Source organism: Chelonoidis abingdonii, chromosome 11, assembly GCF_003597395.2.
Source record: "Chelonoidis abingdonii isolate Lonesome George chromosome 11, CheloAbing_2.0, whole genome shotgun sequence".
In the NCBI taxonomy this organism is placed as follows: domain Eukaryota; kingdom Metazoa; phylum Chordata; order Testudines; family Testudinidae; genus Chelonoidis; species Chelonoidis abingdonii.
In genome coordinates this window covers 27,781,774-27,806,411 of record NC_133779.1, presented here as the reverse complement: position 1 = coordinate 27,806,411, position 24,638 = coordinate 27,781,774, and the positions used below count along the sequence as shown (strand labels likewise).

General features: G+C 44.8%; 2 protein-coding genes across 7 annotated transcripts in view; one reads left to right on the top strand and one right to left on the bottom strand.

Annotated features, from left to right (window-relative positions):
* Positions 1-4,341: 4,341 nt before the first annotated feature.
* LSM7 (LSM7 homolog, U6 small nuclear RNA and mRNA degradation associated) lies at positions 4,342-15,281 on the bottom strand. The gene is made up of 4 exons (XM_032776570.2): positions 15,221-15,281; positions 14,141-14,231; positions 11,485-11,556; positions 4,342-4,734 (listed from the first exon to the last, which is right to left on the bottom strand). Exons 1-4 carry the CDS (start codon positions 15,224-15,226, stop codon positions 4,592-4,594), a joined length of 312 nt encoding a protein of 103 aa, XP_032632461.1. The 5' UTR covers positions 15,227-15,281; the 3' UTR covers positions 4,342-4,591.
* A 57-nt stretch (positions 15,282-15,338) lies between these two features.
* SPPL2B (signal peptide peptidase like 2B) overlaps positions 15,339-24,638 on the top strand; it is a 155,034-nt gene continuing 145,734 nt past the window's right edge. For 3 of the 6 annotated variants that reach the window (XR_012656683.1, XR_012656682.1, XM_075070372.1), the window contains exon 1: positions 15,348-15,502. Coding sequence is in view for 2 of the 6 variants with exons in the window: in XM_075070372.1 (XP_074926473.1) it covers positions 15,443-15,502 (60 nt within the window). In the remaining 4 variants the exon portion in view is untranslated. Of the gene's footprint in view, positions 15,503-16,230; positions 16,252-24,638 lie in introns of those variants that run through there. The other 3 variants (XM_075070370.1, XR_004373186.2, XM_075070371.1) reach the window with 3 other exon arrangements.

The following is a 24,638-nucleotide window of genomic DNA, read 5'->3' as shown; positions in this document are numbered from 1 at the left end:
GTGGTTTTCATTCAACTAACCCTAACCATTCTCTGTGGGTGAATAGGCAGCTGATCTCTACTCCCAAAGAAACTGAGGCACAGAGAGGTGAGGTAATTTGTCCTGGCCCCCAGGGTAAATCTCAGATTCAGCAAGAGAGCCCAGAACTCCCAGTCCCTGTTTTCACCACAATGCAGTTAAATGGTTTGACTAAGCTACAGCTGAGAAATTAATTATGTGATTTTAAACCATCAGATCTCTCTGCAGTTCTGGGAAGCAGAGGAAGTTCAGAATGATGTGGGCTTCACAAAGTAAAACCAAAAGGAGCCAGCCGGTTTTCTCAACTGCAGAAAGTCTGTTGTAAAACAAAACAAGAACTAAGAGTCATAAGTCCCAGGTCTTTCTCTAAATGAAGAAGTTCAATCTGCAACTTAATACTGGATAAACACAAGCAACCAACTAAACTGAGGCACAAATCTAGGTGCCCTGGAATGGATCCAGATCCCACCAGCACCACTCTACTTCTCACAGAGAACAGTGTGAATATGCCCTCCCTCACTGTTCCCAATTAACTAGGTCTTCACAGATGGGGGTATTCCTGCAGAGTGAATATGGCTCAGAAAGTCAGCTGCAGTAGAAAGTCCCCGCTCTGTTCCTCCAGCTAAGGAGAAACTGTCTCCTAGCATGAGGTTCACAATAATGCTTCTTTAGCAGTTAAGAGCCCTTTTCTAAGGACCTTGGTACTAGGTCTCAACTATTTCCTACTCTGAACCTCACATTAATCAATCTGACATTTTGGATTTAAATGATGCTGGGTGCTCTGATGTAAGTCTGCCTCCAGATTTGTTACCAGTCCTTGAAATTGAGCTCTGCAGAACTCATACCAGGCTGCTATAGCTTGGAGAGACTGGGATTCTGCACTTAGCATTGACACTATCCCTTTCTACCAACCCAATCCCTCATTAATAACACACGGGCTGCTCCAGAGAGCAGTTGTAATTTGTCAATCAATGTAAAGTGCACAAGCTCCCAGCTGATGTGGTCAGATTCTAAGATATGTGACCTGAGGTGGATTTGGCTGTTGCCCGTAGCACTGACAAAGGCAATATTGTTCTCTAGAAGTGCTCTGGGTCATCATATTGCTAATCTAGTAGTAGGTCCACCTAAATACTTATACTGTGGCTCATCACCATGGTATATGAGAGCCTTTCAAAGAACCAGAACCAGGTAGTTCTCCACACACTGATCTAACTTTCTTCATCTATCCATGTCAAGGGACAGGATGGGATGGTTATAGCTGATTGGAAAACAATTTCTGTCCCCTGAGAAATTCCTGTATTTCATCATGTTTTCAGCCTCAATTGGGACAAAAAGTCAAACTATTAAAGCTTTTAGAAGAACAAAAAGTACTGAAAAAATTTGATTTGGCAATATCTGATTATTAAGAGTCAATATTAGCTGGTGCCTGCTTGAGTTGCCCTGGAGCCTCCTAGAAGTGTGTAGTTCATCTGGCTCATGCTCCCATTTTTGTTTACAAGCCAAAGTCCCCTGCTAGACTAACTTTCCCATGATGCACCATGGGACGCTGCAGCAGTTTAGATGGATATAGATTAACACTGAACCCTCCTGAAACTACATATTTTAATTTTCCATTAGAAAAATGGATACTTGTAGGCAAAATTGACATTTTCCATGGAAAAAGCTGATTTTCCAGAAACCACATTTTCCATCATTAAATAGAGCCAAGGTCATGGAGAAGCAGTGCTTCTTATTATTTCACTCAGTCCCACAAATGTAGAATGAAGATGGAGCAGAGGAGACAGGGAAAGTCTCATTTCTGAGAGTTTTCTCAGCAACTATAGGAGCCATCTTTCCACTGACTTCCATTTCCAAATGGAGTGATGGCCCTATGTCAGTCCATATGGACATCAGACTTGGTCTCCTTTCACCTTCCCCTCCACCCTCTCTGCTCGCAAACATCTCTATGCCTTTTTCACCACTGCCATACATGATTGGCATGCTCTTCCACGATCTATGCAGAGACATGGCAGAGTTAAGGTTCTGGTGCACAGTCAGCAGGGGAGGTGCCTGGTTGTTGTTGGAGAAGGCAGGCATGCACTGTTAAGTAGTGTGACAAAGTTCCTCCCCTACCTTGGTGGGTCCTGTGCTTATTGGCGGATTTGTTCACCTCAGTGATCTTCCCTTCTTGTGGAACCCACAGCCTGGGTCAGCTCCTCCTGTCTCTGATCAGGAGTTGGGAGGTTTGGGGGGAACCCAGGCCCACCCTCTACTCTGGGTTCCAGCCCAGGGCCCTGTGAATCGCAGCTGTCTATAGTGCCTCCTGTAACAGTTGCAGGACAGCTACAACTCCCTGGGCTACTTCCCCATGGCCTCCTCCAAACACCTTCTTTATCCTCACCACAGGACCTTCCTCCTGGTGTCTGATAATGCTTGTCCTCCTCAATCCTCCAGCAGTACACTCTCTCACTCTCAGCTCCTTGCCTTCTTGCTCCCAGCTCCTCACACACGCTCCTTCTCCTCTGGCTCCTCCCTGCCTGACTGGAGTGAGCTCCTTTTTAAACCCAGGTGCCCTGATTAGCCTGCCTTGATTGGCTGCAGGTGTTCTAATTAAAGTAGCTATCTCTACTGCCTTCTAGAAAGATCTTAATTGGCTCCAGGTGCCTTGATTAACCTGGAGCAACTGCCATTTGGTTACCAGGGTACTAGGGATTTGTTTAGCCTGGGGCTAACATACCTGTTTCTCAGTACTTTACTGTAGCCATCTGGCCTTGCCCCATCACAGTAGCTTAACTTTTCATGTCCTTGCTTTGGTAGGTTTGCATCACATATGATTCCAAAGTTGTGTGTGTGTGTGTGTGTGTGTGTATTAGTCTACATAAGTCTGTAGGACAGAACCAGTTTTGTGAATTTTCTGCAGAAGCCCCAGTACATTTGTGAGTTCTAGAACATAGCACGTTATACAGCTAAAACTCCTGTCAACTACTGACAAGTATCACAATTACAGAAAAGAACTTAAAAAAAATAATTGGCACAGCTTTGATCAAGAACTAGCAAAAGCTTATAAAAACTAAAATCCAACACCTTCATCATTTTATCCCTCTGTAAAGAGACTTTTACTGGTATACCAACAGGGAATTTCTTCTCCCTGAAGTTTCACGTGTGTATTCAGAGACTGTCAACGTTCTTGTGACAAAAAAGGGAGATTTAAACCCCCTCACTCTTCAAAATACAGAGTCATGCAGCCAAAAAACCAGAGTAATTCTATTTCAGCTCCTATCTTACCAATACTATATAACCAAGTTCTAATTAAAGAACAAAGTTTACCTTCAGAGCCATGCAAAATTATGTTCAATGGAGCTGCCCAGAGCAAGTTGTGCTTTCATGTATATGGGCAGCATTGTTGTTACTGATGCTGCATGAGCCAGACAGAACTCTAGCTGATTTTTCTATGCTATATTGAGTTTACAAGACTGGCTTTCCAGATTAAAATTGATACGATAAGCACAACAGCAGCAAATTAGCCTCATAAGAGGTTTTATTTATTCAGTTGTTCTGAAGTTTTCCCACGTATCATGTATAAAGTTTAGAAATGCATAGTAAAGAATCAACAAGAAGAAATCACAAGTGGGAGTATGTGTGCAAGGTACAAAGTAACCTAGTTACTACTAGACTGCCTGCAGTAGAAGATTAAATTTTAAAATAAAGCCTACAGGATAAAACCAAAGTTCCTTCTCCGCGGTTCAATCTGCCATATAGAAGAAAACAGGTAACTTCAGTAGGTTTTAGGTCACCCAGACAAGCCTGAAATTTTCTGGGGCACTCACCACAGATGTTTCTAGGGAAGACTGACTTTAGAAATTCCACCAAAGGCAAGGTTTGGAACAAGAACCAGAAACTGATCGATTCCCTTCTTAGCTCTGGTGTTTATAAAGAATGGTAACAAGTCAGTAAACACTCAAATTTGTTTCCCTGTAAGTATCAGAGTGGGCGGGCAGGTAAGAAATCACTAGTACAGAGCTTAAGATGCTCTATGAAATGATCCCTGCCTATGAATTCTGCTGCCTAGAGGAACAAAAACAGAATGGAAAAAACAGACCTGAAGAAGAGCTGTGTAAGCTTGTCTCTCACTAACAGATATTGGTCCAATAAAAGATATGACCTCACCCACTTTGTTTCCCTACTATGAAAACTTGGTTTGGGGGGTATTTAGTCAGTCTTTTAGACCCAGTACTCACGCATGCTTGCTGGCTACCACTACTATTAGTTCCAAGCAATCATTTTAAACCCCAGAATAGAGAAAGGGATCCCTGTACCATTTAAGACTTCAGTCTGAACACTGACTAGAGCAGTAATGAAGTTTTTCTTTATTGAACAAAATTAGATCTTATTTTGCAGTTGTCATTCAGTGTTCCTGCTATCATCGTGGCAAATGGCAAAGCAAAAAGGTCAACGTCCTTCCACCCTTTATAAAATGAACATTTAAAAAAACCAAACAAACAATCTATTCCCCAAAATGGGAAGGTTTCTCATACACTGTCCATTATCTCCAATGATTTCCAGCCTTGAGGCTTCAATGAGTCCCAAGAAAACATTAGCCTTCCTGCTGCTGAATGAAAGGGTTTGGAATAGCTTCCATTCCATCCTGCGGACAAATAAGAACCACAGATGTTCCTCTGCAAACCACCAGTCCCAGCTGACGGGTATCCTCTGTTAGTTTGTATTGATCATCTGGATCTGAAAGAAAACCACCCAGGAGGGCTTAGGGTTACAACGACAGCATAAATAAAAGAACAGAATTCAACAATTATTTTAGAGAGTAGAGATTAAATTTCCTCTATCATTCTTCATAGAATCATAGGACTGGAAGGGACCTTGAGAGGTCATCTACATCAGTCACCTGCACTAATGGCAAGACTAAGTGTTAGTCCTATAAACTTTTGATTCCTATTAGCACCTCTAAACACTCACTTTGTTAGTCTTCTTTTCTTTCTATATTAAACTCACTTGCATATTAACTATTCTTCTAAAATTTTTACAATATTAGCAAGAGTGTGTCTAAGTTCTAAGGCCCAGCATGTTGGTTCTTAACTTGTGAATGACTGGTATTCATGAATTTTAGGTGATTGAGGGCTGGGCTGTATCTAATTATCCTCAGGCTCTCCAAGTCTCTGGGAATCCAGGTATTCACAGAAAAGACCCCTCAAGCTAGTAAAAATGTCCACAGAAGTATGTTATAAAAATCTGGGTGATCAATAAGGATTATTTGTTATGGCACACTAGTTCTGTAATGGAGGAAATAATGACCACTGAAAAAGGTTTTAACAGAGTCAGAACTGTCAGTTGGCATAGTTGTTAGTAATAGTGATAAGACTAGAGATTTCTTTTCACTCGGTCAGGTAAGTTGAAATTCCATTAGTAAGTAGAAAAACAAAAATACATGGTAAAATTATCATGGGAAAGTATTTTTTCCCCTTCAGTAATGAGTTTTTGATCTCATAACTTCTAAAAAAAACGACCCAGGTCTTGGAAGTCAGGCTGGGGATTGCAGAATATCAGCATCCCACCAGAAAGTGAGGAGAGAGAAACAGAGGCCAACTCTTTCCCTTACACAAATGCGGTTATGTATCTATTCTTTCTGTATTCTGCATAGTGCTGTACTAATCTGAATCTTTGACTAAATAATTCCACTGCAGCCTGTTATTTGAGTATCTTGACTTGTTAGTAACTTCAAACATGCAGCATATCTTAAAATGAAATGACTAATAACAGAGGATTCAAAGCTGCACATACCCTGTGCTGTGACAATGACCATGTATGACAGAAGGCACCTATGTCCACACCCTATTGTAATAATCTTTGTACAAAGTGTGTCCTGCAAAGAATCACTTGAACACTCAGGATTTATTTGTTGTCACACACATTTTATCAGAACACTGACAACATTGCATGTGAAGTTATAAGATTGTATGTTATAAGACTCCATTGTATGGTGTTATTAACATGTTCCAAACGGAGGCTGGCCAACACATCTGTCTCAAACAAAGGAATGTGCGCTCTGTTTAATTTACATTTAAGCATAAACAGAGTCATCATATAGAAGGGTAGACAAAGAAACCTCAAATAGGTGAGGAAAAGCAGAAGGGAATATCCTTTCCTGTAGGCTGCCTCCTGAATCTCAGCTGGATATGTTTTCTAAGATGGGGACTGACACTATAAAAATGAGGGAAAAACACCCTAAAGCACATCATCTCTCTCTCTGTGCCCATCAATTCACTGCACCAAAAGGAACAAAGGAAGCAACCAATGAACTGGGGAAGGGATCCTTACCTAAAAAGTTGGTCTGTAAGACTTCTGAGAGCATAAGGTGAGAAAAACTTAGCTTTGAACTTAAATATAGTTACAGTTGTACATCAGTTGTGTTTTATTCTTTATTTTTCTTGTAACTATTTTGACTTCTATTCCTCATAACTTGTACATAACTACAAAAAGATAAATTATGTGTAATAAACTTATTTTTTTGTTTTATCTAATCCAGTGTGTTTACACTAAAGTGCCTGTGAAACTCCATTTGGGGTAAGCAGGTCTGTGTATATTATTCCTATTAAACAAATACAAACTTTATATGAATTTGTATGGTTTTAGGAGAGGGCTGGGACATAAAAAACATACATGCATGAGGGAAAATCTATGACTAGGAGTGTAGAAGGGTCACCCTGCAGCAGAGCCAAGGTACAGCTGGCTGCCTGACTGCAGCACACATAGACATAGCTGGGAGTGACTTGCATGCTGCAGACTATTTGTGAGCAGTCCAGACTAGAAGCTACAGCAGCAAAGGATTGTAAACAGCATCCCATGATAAAGAGATTGCACTCCAGTACTTGCATTAGGTGAATTGATAAATATTTTTTACAGTATATTTATTACAAATATTAAGTGATCACTGTATACTTTGTATTCCGTTTCAACTGAAATCAATATACACCTCTACCCCAGGACCCGATATAACACGAACTCGGATATAACGTGGTAAAGCAGCAGGGAGCCCCGGGTCCTTTAAGGCATCACCTGAGCCCCGCTGCTTTGCATGTCCTTTTTATATCCGAATTCATGTGGAGCCCTGGGCCCTTTAAATCACTGCCCGAGCCCGGGACTTGGGCAGTGATTTAATGGGCCAGAGGCTCCAGACACTGCGGGGAGCCCCAGGCCCTTTAAATCTCTGCCTGAGCCCCACTGCCAGAGCTCCAGCGGTGATTTAAAGGGCCCAGGGCTCCCCACAGCAGCTGGAGCACCAGATCCTTTAAATCCCCACCAGGACGCTGGAAGCCAGGCTCGGGCAGTGATTTAAAGGACCAGAGTCTCCGGCTGCTGCGGGGAGCCCTGGGCCCTTTAAATCCCCACCCGAGCCCCACTGCCAGAGCTCTGGGCCCTTCAAATCACCGCCAGAGAAGCATGGCATACCGGACCAAACCCGACATAATGCAGTCTCACCTATAAGGCAGTGAGATTTTTTGGCTCCCGAGAACCGCGTTATATCGGGGTAGAGGTGTATTTGAAAATGTAGAAAACATCCAAAAATATTTAAATAAAATGGTATTCTATTATTGTTTAACAGCGCGATTAATCACGATTTTTTTTTAATCGCTTGACAGACCTAATTTTTATCAATGACTTGGAAGAAAAACAAAACCACCAGCAATAAAGTTCGCACATGACACAAAAGTTGGAGAAGTGGTAAATAAAGAAGGTCTCTTATTTAGAGCGATCTGGATCGAACTGGGCACAGGCAGACACTATGCATTCTACTGTGACTAAATGTAAGCAGCTAGGAACATAAATGTAGGCCATACGTACAAGATGGGGGACTTTACCCTGGGAAGCAGTGACTGCGAAAGAGGTTTGAGGTCATGGTGGATAATCAGTTGAACATGTGCTCTCAGTCTGATGCCGTGGCCAAAACAGCTAATGCTATCCTGGGATGCATGAACAGGGGAATGTTGAATAGGAACAGAGAGGTTATTTCACCTCTACATTTGGCACTGGTATGATCATTGCTGGAATACTGCGTCCAGATCTGGAGCCCACTATTCAAGAAGGGTGTTGATAAACTGGAGAGGCTTCAGGGATGAGCCACGAGAATTATTAAAGGAATAAAAAAACATGCCAAATATTCAGAGGGGTAGCCATGTTAGTCTGGATCTGTAAAAGCAGCAAAGAGTCCTGTGGCACCTTATAGACTAACAGAGGTTTTGGAGCATGAGCTTTTGTGGGTGAATACCCACTTTGTCGGATGCATCCGACGAAGTGGGTATTCACCCACAAAAGCTCATGCTCCAAAACGTCTGTCTATAAGGTGCCATAGGACTCTTTGCTACCATGCCTAATATTGATAGACTCAAGGAGCTCCTTCTATATAGCTTAAAGAAAGTTAAAAGGATAACTCGATTACAGTCTACAAGTATCTACTTGGGGAATATTTAATAAGGGACTCTTCAATCTAGCAGAGAAAGGTATAACATGATCCGATGACTGGAAGTTGAATCTAGACAAATTCAGATAAAAAATACACGCCTTAGAGTCATTAACCCTGTGTTGTGGTGGATTCTCCCTCAATGACTATCTTTAAATCAAAATTGTATGTTTTTCTAAAAGATCTCTCTAGGAACTATTTTGGGGAAGTTCTATGATACTATGTTATTCAGGAGAACAGACTAGATGATCACTTCTGGCCTTGCAATCTATGAACTTTACTTTGAAGGACATACCATTCAGATTCCTCAGATGCTAGACATTAAAAGCTCTCATCAAATGAGGCACCTAAGAATGGTGTCCAGATGACAAAAGAACTCCCCAATCCCTAAATCATCAGTTTCAAAACACTCTTCCAGACAGATTCTGGAACCAAAAACTACAGGAAGACAGACTTTTCCACATATAAATTCCTCATTCACCCACCAAGAATTACATTTGCTCATCCCTACTATTTAGCCATAATGGCAGAGGGAGAAAAATTGTTCTCCTTAACCTCTGAGGATAGGACAAGAAACAATGGGCTTAAACTGCAGCAAGGGCAGTTTATATTGGACATTAGGAAAAGCTTCCTGTAAGGGTAGTTAAGTACTGAAATAAATTGCCTGGGGAGGTGGTGCAATCTCCATTGTTGGAGATTTTTAAAAGCAAGTTAGACAAATGCATGTGCCAGGAATGGTCTAGGTAATACTCAGTCCTGCCTTGTATGCAGGGCTAGATGACCTCTTCAAGTCCCTTCCAGTTCTACAATTCTATGACTGTTCCCCTACTGATGTCTGATGCAGTCCATTCTCTTGTCTGGATATTGCAACATCAAATGCTATACTTTTTTGTAGTCACCACACTTATTTTTAGCATTCTATAAATTTTTTTTTAAAATCCTACTTCTGAAAAATAAAATTTTATTCTAAAAATGTGGCCAACTGGACCGATGATACTTTGTGACACAATAAAGATGCATACTTTTGACCCTGTGCACCCTCCTGAAAGTTAGATAGCATGATGCTCATGACCTAGCATTGCCAGCAGATCGAGGGATGTGATCATTCTCCAGTATTCGACATTGGTGAGGCCTCATCTGGAGTACTGTGTCCAGTTTTGGGCCCCACACTACAAGGATATGGAAAAATTGGAAAGAGTCCAGCAGAGGACAACAAAAATGAATTAGGGGGCTGGAAAAAATGACTTCTGAGGAGAGGCTGAGGGAACGGGGATTGTTTAGTCTGCAGAAGAGAAGAATGAGGGAGGATTTGATAGCTGCTTTCAACTACCTGAAAGGGGGTTCCAAAGAGGATGGATCTAGACTGTTCTCAGTGATAGCAGATGACAGAACAAGGAGTAACGGTCTCAAGTTGCAGTGAGGGAGGATTAGGTTGGATATTAGGAAAAACTTTTTCACTAGGAGGGTGGTGAAGCACTGGAATGGGTTACCTAGGAAGGTGGTGGAATCTCCTTCCTTGGAGATTTTTAAGGTCAGGCTTGACAAAACCTGGGCTGGGATGATTTAGTTGATAATTGGTCCTGCTTTGAGCAGGGGGTTGGACTAGATGACCTCCTGAGGTCCCTTCCCTTCCAACCCTGATATTCTATGATTCTATGCTGTATCATAGGATATGCTAAAAAACAAGGTAAAGATCAGAAGGGTAGCCGTGTTAGTCTGGATCTGTAAAAGCAGCAAAGAGTCCTGTAGCACCTTATAGACCAACAGACATATTGGAGTATGAGCTTTTGTGGGCAAATACGCACTTCGTTGGATGCATGGCGACGTCACATGCATCCGACAAAGTGGGTATTCATCTACGAAAGCTCATACTGCAATACGTCTGTTGGTCTATAAGGTGCTACAGGACTCTTTGCTGCTTTTAAGGTAAAGATCATAACACAGCAAGAGTGTTGTTTTTAAACAAAAAGGGGAAGCAGGTGTCAGCTGTAGCGGATCACCTGTTTGTGCTGATGGTAATTTTACAAGAGTGCCCTGGGGTTCATAAGACAGCTAAGACCGGAATTTTCAAAGAAGATTAATGAAATCTCAGTAGGTCCTGGATGTTTAACACTTCAGGTTGGGATTTTCAAAGAAGCTAATGGAGTTAAAGGCATTTTGTGGGAGGAAGTGATATCAGGCAATTACCTATGACATTGATTCACAGCCGTTAAGATGATCTGCCCCTTAGTAGTGATTCCCGGTTAAGACTACGTTTCAGTCATGGGTATTTTTAGTAAAAGTCATGGACAGGTCAGAGGCAGTAAACAAAAATTCATGGGCCCATGACCTGTCCATGACTTTTATTAAAAACACCCACCCTGACTAAAACTTGAGTGGAGGACTGCGGGTGCTCTAGGGGGGACAGTCCGGGAGCACCGTGTGTGCTGGGGGAGGTGGCCCAGGATTCCTGCTGGTGTTGGGGGAAAAAGGGGAGGGGGGGTCCAGCACGTGCCTCACAATCCCTGTTAGTGCTGGGGAGGGGAGGAAGGGGGGCTGTGACATGTGACCTGGGACCCCACTAGTGCTGGGGGAAGGAGGGCGTTGGTGGGGCTTCCTACTGGCTTCATCCCTGCAGCTCCTAGGTGGCGGAGTCAGGGGCAAGGTCTCCACTGCTTCCACCACAAGTACCAGCTTCTGCAGCTCCCATTGGCCATAAATGCAGCCAATGGGAGCTGCGGGGGGGGGCATCCCCTAGGAGCTGCAGTGGTGCCCCTCACCCTAAGATAAGCACCCCCCCCCAATCCCCTGAGCCCCCTCCCACACACCCAAACTGCTGCTGCTGGGTTCAGCCAGCCCCTGAGCCAGCACCAACCACAGCAGAAGTCACGGAAAGTCAGAGAATCCGTGATAGACTTGCAGCCTTATTCCTAGTTAGTCAGTTTGGAGACTCGGGCGTTTTATCTATAACTGAATCCTTGACAACACAAAATCAGCTTCCATAGTTACTCTAAGCTTTCAGATGGCATGTTACATACCTCTCATATATTCAATAGTGCCATCAAGCACAAGGTTTAGAAGAGGGTCAAATCCTTTCAAGACTCCGCTAGCTGAAGACCAAACACACAAAAACAAAACAAAAAACCACAAAATAAAAAACAGTTAGAAACTAAAATACACATTGCTTTTTTACAAGACTGTAGCAACAGGAAGAAAAATCCCAAAGCCAAGATGTAAGAAAATAAAATTCCTAAAATTCCACTCCACTCCTAAACTGGGAAGGGGAAACAAATGGGAGCAGCCACCAAAAAGTGCTTGGTCTGGGAGAGAGAGGGAATGGAGGATGCCCTTCTCATCATATTAAGATGTCATCAGTAAACACACTGAAGCATGACAAGTTGCTTCTAGAACTTTCAGGTTATTTGGACAATTAAGCAAAGAAAAAGCCATTTCAACTAGTGAAAAAGTGTTTACATTCTAGTTGTGTGGTCAGTAGATTAGCATAGCTTTTCAGTCACAAAATGCATTGTCTATGTGCTTACTAGAGCAAAAAAGTAGTTTAATAGGCTAGTAATTGTTTAACTGACATCATCACAAGTCAGAGTAGATTGTGTCTGTCCTGGTAAATTTTCATCTTTTGGTTATAACAAAATGAACGACCACAGTAAGTCCCCCTAAACAGCTCAATGCATCCCATCTCCTGTGCATCTTTTCTAGAACGTAAGCTCTTGTGGCACAGGCATTGCCTTCATGTGTATATACTGTAAAGAGTCAAGTACCTTGTTCATGCTAAAGTACATAAAGTAATGATTTTGCAAGGCTAGGCATTATGCAGGATCATGAGTTGACTTCCCCACCTTGTAAAAGCCAGTTTTACCATTTCTATTACCATAATGTCCAAGACCCCCAGCCATGCTAAGACTCCATTGTGCTAGGTGCTGTACGAAAACAGAACTAAAGATAGTCTATGCTCCAGAGTTTACAATACAAGGCAGCAGACAAACTGAGAGATATGGTTCGTCATTTCCTTGTACTCCCATCTATCAGCAAGCATGCTAGGCAGCAGTATCACTGCACTAATGAGCTAACCATTATCAAGTTCTTTATAGGCAACACAGCAAAGGGGAGTTTTAAGGAGAGATTTGAAGCAGGATAATGAGATAGTTCTATGGAGGTTTATAGTGAGCGTCTCCCACGAGGGGCAGCATGAAAATGCTTGTTTGAAAATTTAACGAGTGGGTGATGGAGGCTGGCATCTTTGGGTAATAAGAGAGGGGAGTCAATATTTCAATAGCGAATGAGAGATGATAGGTAGGCCATGGATAGGCTGTGAAGGACCTTGAAAGTGAATACAAGATGTTTGATGTGTTAGAGAAAGGGGAGTCATAGTTGAGGGATGCAAAGAGAGGGGTGATGGGGTAAAAGCAACGGGCTTGGAGAATGCTCTTTGAGGCAGCATTCTGAATGGATACAGGGCAAGACTGCATTTGTCAAGGCCAGAGAAAAAGGATGCTGTAGTAATTGAGACATGAGATGATGAGAGCCTGGACAAGAGTTTTAGCTGCTTGGATGCATACGGCTTGTAAGGCAACATCTTAAGAGATGTTATGCAGAAAGAATCTCCAATATTTAGATGCATCACCTAGATATAGAGTACCTAGACAGAGGTTTGAATAAAAAATGATAGGCCTGTGAAATGGGCACGAGTCACAGGCAGAATGGTGATGTTGTTTGCAGTGACAGAGAAAGAAGGTGGGTGGGTGGAGAAGGCTTGAGAGGACAATTAAGAGCTCTTAACCACGCTAAGCTTGAAAGGATGGCTGGTTAGACATCTTTGGGGAGATGACAGACAGATTGGTAGAGATTTTAGTTTGGACAGAAGAACAAAATTTGGGAGCACAGAGGTAGATCTGAGAGATGAGCACAGAAAGAGTAGCTGAATTTGTGTTTGTGAATGAGACTACTCAGAGATAAGGTGTATTGAGAGAGAAGAGAAAGGAATCAAGGAAAGAGCCCTATGAAAGTCCCTCCTCCCGCAACTGAACATCCAGTGGACATGCTTAAAGAGCAATTAGAGAGGTGGGAGGAGAACCAGGAGAGGAGTCACAGAAGCCAGGGTAGGACAAGGTTTAACAAAAACAAACCAAAAAAAAAGCCACTTGCATGGCCAACTGTGTCAAAGATGAATGACAAGTTAAGGAGGAAGCGGATGGAGTACTGGTTCAGAGTTTTTGGCTAGGAAAAAGTCATTAGATATTTTGGTGAGAGCAGTTTCAGTTAAGTGCAAGGGGTGGAAGCCAGACTGGAGAGTCTTGGATTGAATTGGAGAAGAGGAACTTCAGACAGCAATTGTAGACAGGCATTCAACAAGCTTAGAGATGAGAGGGAGAAGGGAAACAGAGCAGTCATTGGATAGGCAAGTGGGGACAAGGATGATATTTTTAAAACGGGAGAAACTGTAATTTGTTTTTTGAAGTGAAAGAACCAGAGGGGGGAGAGAGAGGTTAAGTAGAAGAATAAAGGAGAGGGGGATATAAGAGTGAGCACCAGGGAGATCTAAAGATGCAGTGGTGTTACTGGAGCACATGGAGGGATTACAGGAGGCAAAAAGCAGTTAGGATTATGGATGTGGGATTCATTATACTGCAAATGTGTGATGATCTGCAAACCAGCATAATTCAGTTTGAAACTTACCTTCCCTACCACCTTGGAATTTTACTCGAATTGTTTTGTCAATGTATTTCGAGAGATCCAAAATGCTCTCTTTCTTCTTCTTTTCTTTATCCTAGGGAGAAAAAAAGGAAGCAGAGCTAACATAACTAAAAAGTAAACTAGAACCATCTCTTGGTTACATGTTTGGCCAGTGCTTGCCACAAAGGGGTCCTCCAATAAGAATAATAATATATTAATAGTTAGAAGAAGAAGAATGGTGAAAGTGTGACCTGCTTAATTGCAAGGGAGCTCTTCAGCATAAACTATCAGGGCCTTCAAACTATGGATTAGCCCACGGAAACTGAAAGTGCCCACAAACATAACTTTGTTTGGATCTAGATAGACTGTTGCATGAATTTTAGGCCACACAAGATGCAACCTGCCTCATTAGGTAGGCTCTTTTAATTCAAGGTGGGCTACCAAAAGCCTCACCCAACTCTGGAGTATAATGTACACAACAAACCAACCAATCCCACCATCTAACACACTTGCCAAAGGGAAGGAGTATTTCCAGTGATAGATTATAAGAGTCTCATGGCATGTGCTAAATCTTTGGGCAAGAGGACTTTCAGCGTACGGATTCTTCTTCATCTGTGACAACTTTCACAAGGGAAATTTACACTCTGGTTTCCTTTACGGCGCCCCTCTGTGTTTGGCATCGTCTCCGCTTGTGCCACACCAGCCACCAGCCACGCTGCCGCCTCCGCAAGGCGCTGCCGTCCCGCCAGTAACGCAGCTCAGCATTCGCCCCCCACAGCGGTGGTTTTTCAGGGCAGGTTCTCGCTGCGGGACCCCAGGCAGACTCACCTCCGCTCACGCCCAGCGCGCGGGGCCTCGCGCCTGGCCCGCCGCACTCCATGGAGGAGGCGGGAGGGGAGGGGCTCTGATGGCCCCTCTCAGGCCGCGGGGGCAGAGCTCCCATAGCCTCCTGCCACCCGCTCAGACAGGAAGCTCCGCGGGCCTCCCCTAGCAGAGCCAGACCTAACATCGCCCCGCCCCGGCGCTCGGGGGAGACAAGAGCGGTCCCTACCGGGGACCAGCCCCGGCTGCCCCGCTACTCACCGCCATCTTGCGCCCACCAAGCACGTCAACCCTCTGCTCTTTCACCCGGCCACTTCCGGAGTCGGGGGTCACAGCCTCGTCCTCTGATTGGCCGCTTCGTCCGCTTGCCCCTCCCTGAGGCGGGACTTCCGGGCAGGGAGACCGGGTTGCTGGGTAACAGGGCCAGAGGGCTGCCAGTCCCGGCTCTGTTCACGAGCAGCCGGGGTTGCGGCGGTTCTCAGGATGGTGGCGGCGCTGACAGGCCGGGTCCAGGCTGGGCTGCTCCTGCTCCTTGTCGCCCAGGTGAGTCCCTGGCTCCGCCTGTGGGCACGGAACAGAGGCGGGGCGCGCCTGGGCCCGAGGCAGCTCCCGACCCCTTCCTGCCGCCCGAAGGGCTCCGTCCCTCTGTGGCCGCTGCGCGGCGCGCCCCGCCTGCCTGGGTGCTGTCGCTGTGGGACTCCGCCTTCCCACCGGGCTCCCCGGCCCGGCAGAGCCCCGCGCTCTTGGACTGTGTTCGCCACCCCAGCCCCCCGCGGGCTCCTTCTCTGGCGCTGCGGCCCCGTGCCGAGGGGCAGGGGAACAGCGAGGTCCGTGGCTCACAGCCCCTGCCCCGGAACGGGGGTCTGGAGTGGCTGCGCGCCCGGCGGAGGGTAGCCGGGGTTGGCTCCTCCTTGTCCGCGGCTTGCACTTCCAAGTGGGTGGCCTGGAGTCACCGCCGCAGCTGGTCGCACTGGGCGCTTCCTGAACAAAGGACTTCCGAGTCGACAGATATTTTCATGTCTGTTCAAGATCGGGTGACCAGATGTCCCTATTTTACAGGGACAGTCCTGATATTTGGGGCTTTTTCTTCTACAGGCGCCTTTCATCCCCCATCCCTTGTCCCGATTTTTCACACTTGCTGTCTGGCCCCCCTAGTTCAAGACCAGTCAAAGCTGGAATGTCCTTGATTTGTAGGAAGCCATGAAAACCATATACAGTCCTATGCAGAGTACAGTCCGGTACTACACAAAGACAGAAAATAAACGTGGAGACATCTGCAAAATGGAGTTCAGGTACAAAGACAGGCTTCTTCACCAGACTGCAATAATAAAATGACAGTAAAGCTATATCTATACTGCCACTTAAGTTGGTATAACTCATGTCTCTCAGCGTGTGACTATGCCATCCCCTGAAGCAACATAAGTTACACCGACCTAAGCACTTGTGTGGATAGTGCTATGCTGGTGGAAGAGCTTCTCTTGACGACGTAGCTACCGCAGTTCTTTGGGGGTGGATTAATTAAGTAAATGGGAGAACTCTCTCCTATCAGTTTAGAGCCGCTACACTAGAGAGTTTACAGTGGTGCTGCTGCATCAGTAGCCTAGATGTGGGAGGGAACAGAGACCGTGTCCATTAGTAAGCTAAACTGGGACTTCAGTAAGTCTCTTCCCCATCATGGCATATACATGTTGGGATTTCCCATTACGGTTTTCTTAAGGCTGGTCTGTGCTACAGAGGTAGACGTAATGCAGCTTATGTCGACCCAACTATGTCAGTGTCTGCACTCCAGCCTTCCTCCCACTGATGTAAGTGCCTTACTACACCAACATAATAACTCCACCTCCGTGAGAGATATAAGGCTTATGTTGGTGTAGTTGGGTGAGGTAGTGTCTATGTAGACACTGTGTCCCTCACATCCCCTGTCTTGTCAATTTCATGGTAGGAGCTGTGAAATTGACAAGAAAGCCCCTGATTCCCTGGAGAGCTGGGTGGGTGGACCCTGCTCCCAGCTGGGAGTCAGGGCCAGAAGCTGGTGGGGGGGACAAAGAAAGGGGACCAGCTCCCTGAGGGCCTGTGGGGTAGCTAGACTTCTGGCAGGGAGCTGTCAATGGAGCTGAGAACCAGGCTGTCAGCTTCCCATGCTCAGGAGTGAAAGTAACTTAAGGACTTACTGGTATGTTGGAGTCCTGAGCGAGGGCAGGGCTTCAACCAGAAGAGGCAAGGCCTTTCAATATTTAAAGGCCCCGGGGCAATGGGCTGTGGCTGGGACTTCCAGGGCCTTTAAATCACCCTGGAGCTATCAGTTGCAGAGGTGGCTGGGAGCCTCAGGGCTCAGGGGCGAATTAAAGGGTCTGGGGCTTTGGCTGCAGTGGAGCTCCGGGCCCTGTAAATCATGGTGGGAGCCCGACTGCTGGGGTCCCAGGGCTCCAGCAGCGATTTAAAGGGCCCGGAGCTCCAGCTCCTACGGGGAGTCCCAGGCCCTTTAAATCACTGCCAGAGAAGCTGGTCCAATCCGGCGTAGCATGGCGGACGTACCAGCTTACTTTCCCCTCTGCCCACGCTTCCCCTCTTTGGTTGGGGGAAGTGCTTCTAGTTAAGATGTGCACCACTGTCCCAAGGAGGATAGTGTGGACATTTGACTCTGGTGGCTGTAAGTCAACCTAATATACCTCAGCTTAGGTTTCTAGTGTAGACATACCTTTAGTGTTGACAAAACCATAAGTTTATGGAGGGGATGATATGATGAGATAGTCAAAGATCAATTAATTGCCAAAATTAGGCTGTTAGCGGTAAATATGCCCAATGGCCTGTGATGGGATGTTAGATGGGGTGGGATCTGAGTTACTACAGAGAATTCTTTCCTAGGTGTCNGGGAGCCCTAGAACAGCTTCTTGCTTGGATAAGTCGAATTTAATTTACAAGGAGCCCAGCGGTAAATATGCCCAATGGCCTGTGATGGGATGTTAGATGGGGTGGGATCTGAGTTACTACAGAGAATTCTTTCCTAGGTGTCTGGCTGGTGAGTCTTACCTACATGCTCAGGGTTTAGCTTCCCCTCCTTCCCCCCGCCACAGGGACGTGATGCCAGCTGCTTCAGGGAGTGGCATGAGGCTCAAGGGGGGCAATCCTTTGGCTGTAGTTTGCCTACCCCTGGCCTGGAGGTAGGCTGGGGGGTGGGCCCCAGGAAATAGCCCTGTGGGCTGCATGTGGGCCATGTGTTTGAGACCCCTGCTTTAAACCATGATTTGAGGACTTCAATAGCTCAGACATAGGTTAGGGGTTTGTTACAAGAGTGGCTGGGAGAGACACTGTGGCTTGCATTGTGCAGGAGGTCAGACTAGACAATCACAATGATCTCTTCTGACCTTAAAGTCAATGATTCTATGTCTGTCTATAGTTCCTGAAAACATAGTCTTCCCTTCCCACTCATGGGAGTCCTGCCTGTGTACTCTGGGGAGAAGGAGGTGTGGATTGGAATACTTAATCCTGCATAAGTACAACAGTGGAAATTTTTTCTTAATGTTCTGAAATTCTTAGTCTTTGTTAAATTTTCTAACAAGCAACTTCCTGCTTTCTTCTATGCTACCCCTCACATTTGAGAGGAGCTCCCAATGAACATCAGCACAACAAAACCCTCTTAAAATCATTATTCGCCTACAAAACCCCCTTAAAATTTCTCCTTTGCTGTGTTGCCTACCAAAAAAAACCAACCAACCAACCAAACTTGACAATGGTTAGGTTGCTGATGTGCTGAGACCACTGCTTATGATACTGACCATTATTTTCTCTGTTTCCCTGTACTCAGCCACCTGTCTGCAACCATTTGTTGTACATTTTCTTATATTTAACCCATGCCCCAAAGAGCTTACAATCTATCTTTTTAGTTCTGAGTTTGTATGATGCTTAAAAACAATGGGGTCATAATCCATGTTCCCTCTAATTTTTTCCATCCATGTCTGGAATGAATTTTGTTACGGGCACCAATATCAATTTAATGTGTAGAAGTGCGCCACCAGTAGAGACAAAAAACCTAGATACAATATATATTTTTAAAAAGTTACCATAGGGATAATTACTCCAGCCAGGACAGGTTAGGCACTTTAGAACTCAAAGAATTAAATTTAAGCATAAGAGAGCAATAAAATTATGAAATGCAGTGACCAGTCAAAAACCTAAAATCACAGCACTTTGAAAGAATAAAATTACAGAGAATATATGTGCATTACAGGATGTACCAAGCCATAACAACAACACAGGTACATGTTGGGAGTTGAGTTTGAAGGAGATAGAGTGTGTGGTTGTGTGTGTGTAAGTAAGAGAGAGAGAGAGACAGAATGTGTGTGTGCTGGCTACTGGGGAAGTCTGTGAGAGACCCTGTGCTGTCTCTTTAAGACATTCACACCAGAAGGCTCAGACCACGGCAGCTGAGCTCTCTGATCCTCAGCCCCATCCCCCCTTCCCTTGCTCTGCAGAGATGGGGTACATGGGTGGGGGGCACCCTGACATCAGTGCCTCCTTACCCCGCCCCCTCACTCTGCACAGCAAGCAGGAGGGTCCCAGGAGCAGCTGGCCATGGGCTTCAAGGCAGAGGGCAGGAGCAACATGCACCTTAACACAAAAGCTACCATGTATGTGGCTCTGCAAATCAAGTGCGCAGCATGCCTGGGCGGCCACGTGACCACACAGCTCTGAGGGAACACAGGTCATAGTCCATAACGTGGGCTTCCTAGGTGCTATGAAAATATTAATAAATAACTCTAGTAGCTCATCAGACATACATCAGGGGAACTGTTAAGGGTACAAAACAGCTGGTTTTGGTTCTACTGATTGTTATCATGAAGCAAGTTTTGTGCAGCTATTGTCTCTTGAGTAACATCTGGACATAATGAGGAAAATCACTCTCTTTGCCTTCTTATTATGACCTAAATTCTCCTGGGATTTTGTTATGGATGTTCAGAGACTAGTATCAAGTAAAACAGTTCCTGCCTCAGTCACAGTTCAGGGCAACTGCACCTTTATTTCCCCTTAGGGGTCCAGCAAGGCACCTATTCTCATGCTTCCAGCTCCCCCGCTGTTGCCTTTCTTGGTGGAGATCCTTGTTTCTCTCTCTTCCAACTGGAGTATTTCCAGGCTGCACAGTTTCCTGTCTTCACTGTGTATTTTCTAGCACAGACAGGTTGCCTAACGAAAACTGCTTGCTTTCTTTTTAGAGATGGTTAACAAGTGTAACTGCAACAGATATTATTGCCACACATCATTTCCACTGCAAGCCTACATTAATCCTAAGGTGAAAAGAATTACAGAGAGAACATTAAAAACAATAGCAGAACCTACATGCGTGCTATTAAACTTATCAGAATTACCCTCAACCCTAACAGGGATTCTGGCAGAAACAGTTCTTCAAACTCTCACCCAAAGGAATTCCAAAAATCTGGGCGGGGAAGGGAGAAAGGAGTTGGGGGAATTCAAAGGCTTGATACTGGAGGCAGTACATGCAGTGTGACAATAACTTTATACAGTTTTAATACAAAGATACTAACCCTAATTTAATAAGTCAGGATTCCCCTGAGCTAATGGCTCTTTCAGTTAGGGCAAGTCAGTTTCATAGCCAATAGTACATAAGGGAGTAATGTGCTCAGCATCACATCCAACCAGCTTTGACTGGGCCCCATTTTGGAGCTGGCCATTCAGTATGAGATCAAGTGAGACTTGAACTCACAACCTTGACAATTATTGTCAAGGATCTTAACTGCTCAGCTATGATATCTCAAAGCTAATACCCCACTGGGGACTTGAACTGTAGCCCCTCAGATTAAAAGTCTGATGCTATACCAACTGAGCTATCCAGACTCATTATTTCAATAAAGTTTTTCTGAATTCCATAAGGTTTGTTCAGGAAATTACATGATATTGTCATGTGTCACAGGATCTTGTTATGGGTGTTCAGAGACTAGTACAAAGTAAAACACATCCTGGCTTTAATTTAGATATATCAGAAGATCAAGACCTGGTATTCTGAGCAGCAAGCCATTGAAGAGAGAAGCTCGTAGTAGGAAAAATACATCCTTTTACTTTTAACTGCCAGACTTGCAGATTCTCCCTGGGATCCTGGAGTCAAGCCCAATTTTTACCTTCTTAAGTATCATCACCAGTAATAAATTCTGCAGGGTAAATTATGTTGTCATAAACGCAATGCCTTCAACAGGTAAACAGCAGATATGTGATGTCAACAGATTTGACTCTGAATGGATTTACTGAGTAAGATAATGCGGTTTTTACATAGCCACTTTTCAGAAAGACCTGAACTTTAAGATTCTGTAGTTGTGTCAACCTGACCTGGGCTGTACTTTCAGTGTTAGTAATGCAAAGTTCTTTTTCATGTTTTTTTTCCCCATAACTTCCTCTACCCTACCTTTTGATAGCTACTGAACAATCTGTCCTCCTTAGGTATTTGAAGGATGTCAATCTGTTAATGTGAGGCCATTGAAATAAGTTTCTCTATTTAGCACCTTCTGTGCTAGGTTGTCAAAATGCTTTACAAACATTAGTGAATTAAACATGAAAATAGCTGAGTGTTCTGATTTTTCAAAGATGGGGAAAACAGACACAAAAAAGTGAAATGATTTGCCCCAGGCCCCACTGAAAGCTTGTGGTAGAGCTAAAGATAAAACCCCAATCTTATTAATTCCAGTCCTTTGCTTTAACTACAAGATGTTGTTCCCAAAGAGTCTTCAATGGTTGTGCACCAATTCAAGATTTGAAATGGAACAACTTTTAACTTTATTTCTCTCTTTTGAAGCATGATACCTGTGACTTTAAAAAGGTACTGCCATCTTTGTCTGAGCTGAATTTTAACAAATTTCTTTACCTTAATGCAGTGGTCAGCAACCCTTTGGCGCACGGCCCATCAGGGTAATCCACTGGTGATCCGCAAGACATTTTGTTTACATTGACTGTCCACAGGGACAGCTTCCTGCAGCTCCCAGGGGCTGTGGTTCACCGTTCCTGACCAATGGGAGCTGCAGGAAGCGGCAGCTAGCAGGTCCCTGCGGCCTGCTGCTTTCCACAACTCCCATTGGCCAGGAATGGTGAACTGTGGCCCCTGGGAGCTGCAGGGGGGCCGTGCCTGTGGACGGTCAACGTAAATAAAATGTCTCGTGGCCCATCAGTGGATTACCATGATGGGCCATGTGCCGAAGGGTTGCCGACTCCTGCCTTAATGCATCCTTAACTGAAGTTTCCACAGACCATGCACAACAGCAGAGGACCAAATCATGGAAATAATCTAAAAATGGATGTGCTGCTTACCTTTGTCACACATGTAGGTGTGTGCACGCTTCTTGCAACTCTCTTTCTTATGGTCCCTTTTTTTATCTCAAAGAATACTAATTCTAGATGGCATGTGTATATTTTCTTCCTTCTTTTAAATAGCGTGATAGGTCTCACTAAGCTCTCAATCTTCAATTTGTGTGGTTTGATCAATGTCGGCTACATATCAAGTATTGATTCACTGAAAGCATCAGAAACATTATATGAAAATAGACTAAAAGAAGTAGCAAAAAGGAACAAAAAATGGAGCTTGAGTCCATGAGTTATGGTAGGCCTTGAAGTACTTCTCAGTGTACGGGAATATGGCTTCATTGAGTACAGACCTTTGTGGAAATGGCCATAAAACTCTTTCTTACCTATTGGAATAATGGAGTTGGCCCTTTCTGTTGGTGTGTACTCTGTGGCAGGATGGGCTGGTGCCAAAACAGGGATATGTGTGCTGTTTGTAACTCCATTGCATTTTGGAAACCCGATTGCTTCAAAACCATCTATGGTCCTGCACATTATCAAGAGTCACAGCCATGGTGCATTTCCCGATTCCAAATTGATTTCCCACTGACTGGTAGCAGTCTGGTGTTGCAAGTTTCCAGTGTGCCATCACCACTCGCTTCTACACTGTCAGTGCAGCTCTCATTCTGGTGTCCCTGTGCTGGAGGGCTAGGACAAGCTCAGCATACAGATCCAGGAATATGGCTGTGCACATCTGAAAGTTCTGCAGCTGCTGCTCATCATCCCTAACCTGCATTACCCAGTCAGTACTTGTTTCTCAGGCCCGGGCTCCACCAGCTGCAGCTGCTCCATGAATGCCACCAAAAACCTTGATGGTTTTTGCTGTGTCCAACAGAAAACTGTCCTCCAAGGAACAATCATTTTCCCTACTCATTCAGTTTTTCTTGCAGCTCTGTAGATACTACAGGATTGTGCTCCCTGAGCTTGCAGTGGGGTTTAGTTGGGGTTGATTCTGCTTTGAGCAGGGAGTTGAACTAAATGACCTCCCGAGGTCTCTTCCAACCCTAATCTTAATATGATTCTGTGACAATCGTGAAGAGCTTTGCAGGCTCCATGCTTTTGTCAGAGATGGCAGACAGTGAGGAGGGCCACACAGGTTTGTGGGATTTTAGAAAAAAAGGTGTGAAAATGATGGGATAAAGATAACATTATGGGATGGAGACAGTTGCAAACTGGGAAGTTGACCCCATGCTCCCAGTTACCCCTAAATGACTAATTTTGGCCCATCATGCATTGCCAGAACTTTGCAAAAGGCAGGGCACTAGATAGTGGCGAGTTGCATAGTGGGATACCGGCCTAAGGTGCATTGCACTCTGTACTGATACAAGCACTCCTGGTGAATATGTACACTGCCAATACAAGGAGCCATGTATGCATTTGCAGAAACGTTGTACTAACTGCATTGGCTGTATGCTAATGTAATTTTGAGTCAATATAACTTTGATCTCAGGCTTTGTGAATCTCCATCATTTTCCAGGCACAGCAATGCTCAGTGTCACCACATCTAAGTTCTTTTGTGAAGCTCCCACTCTCTACACGGGTTTTGTGAGGATATATGCATTAAAGATTGTGCAGCATTAAGGGTATGTCTACACTACAAAATTAGGTTGATTTTATAGAAGTCGATTTTTAGAAACCGATTTTATACAGTCAATTGCATATGTCCACACTAAGCGCATTAAGTTGGCGGAGTGCGTCCTCACTACTGTGGCTAGCAATGACTTACAGAGCGGTGCACTGTGGATAGCTATCCCACAGTTCCCGCAGTCTCTGCTGCCCATTGGAATTCTGAGTTAAGTTCCCAATGCCTGATGGGGCAAAAACATTGTCGCGGGTGGTTTTGGGTACATGTCGTCAGCCACCCTCCCTTTCTACCTCCCTTCCATGAAAGCAACGGCACAAACGTTTCTTCCCTTTTTTCCTGGGTTACCCATGCAGATGCCATACCACAGCAAGCATGGAGCCTGCTCAGCTCACCGTCACTGTACATCTCCTGGGTGCTGCTGGCAGACGTGGTACTGCATTGCTACACAGCAGCCTTGCCTTCATGGCAGACGGTGCAGTAGGACTGATAGCTGTCATATATCTCCTGGGTGCTCCTGGCAGACCTTGGTGAGGTCGTTCAGGGGTGCCTGGACAGACATGGTTATCCTCCTCTTAGAACACCGAATTGGAGGCAGACACTCTGGGTCATGCTCTTCTTTAAGTTTCATCTCATGGAGATTCAGTCCTGCCTGGAATATCATGCGAGCTGGAGGCTTCTGCCTCAGGCTGCTCTCCCAGCCAGCAGCACTGCGCAGTCACACCTACCCCAGCCTACCCTCGCTCCCATGGCTCATGA

Bases quoted from the DNA above. Each gene is read 5' to 3' on its own strand.
- LSM7 (XM_032776570.2), bottom strand. The intron at 11,557-14,140 runs GTAAGTTTCAAA...TTTGGTCTTCAG, and splicing joins ATTCCAAGGTGGTAGGGAAG to CTAGCGGAGTCTTGAAAGGA. The intron at 4,735-11,484 runs GTATGTAACATG...GTTTTCTTTCAG, and splicing joins CACTATTGAATATATGAGAG to ATCCAGATGATCAATACAAA.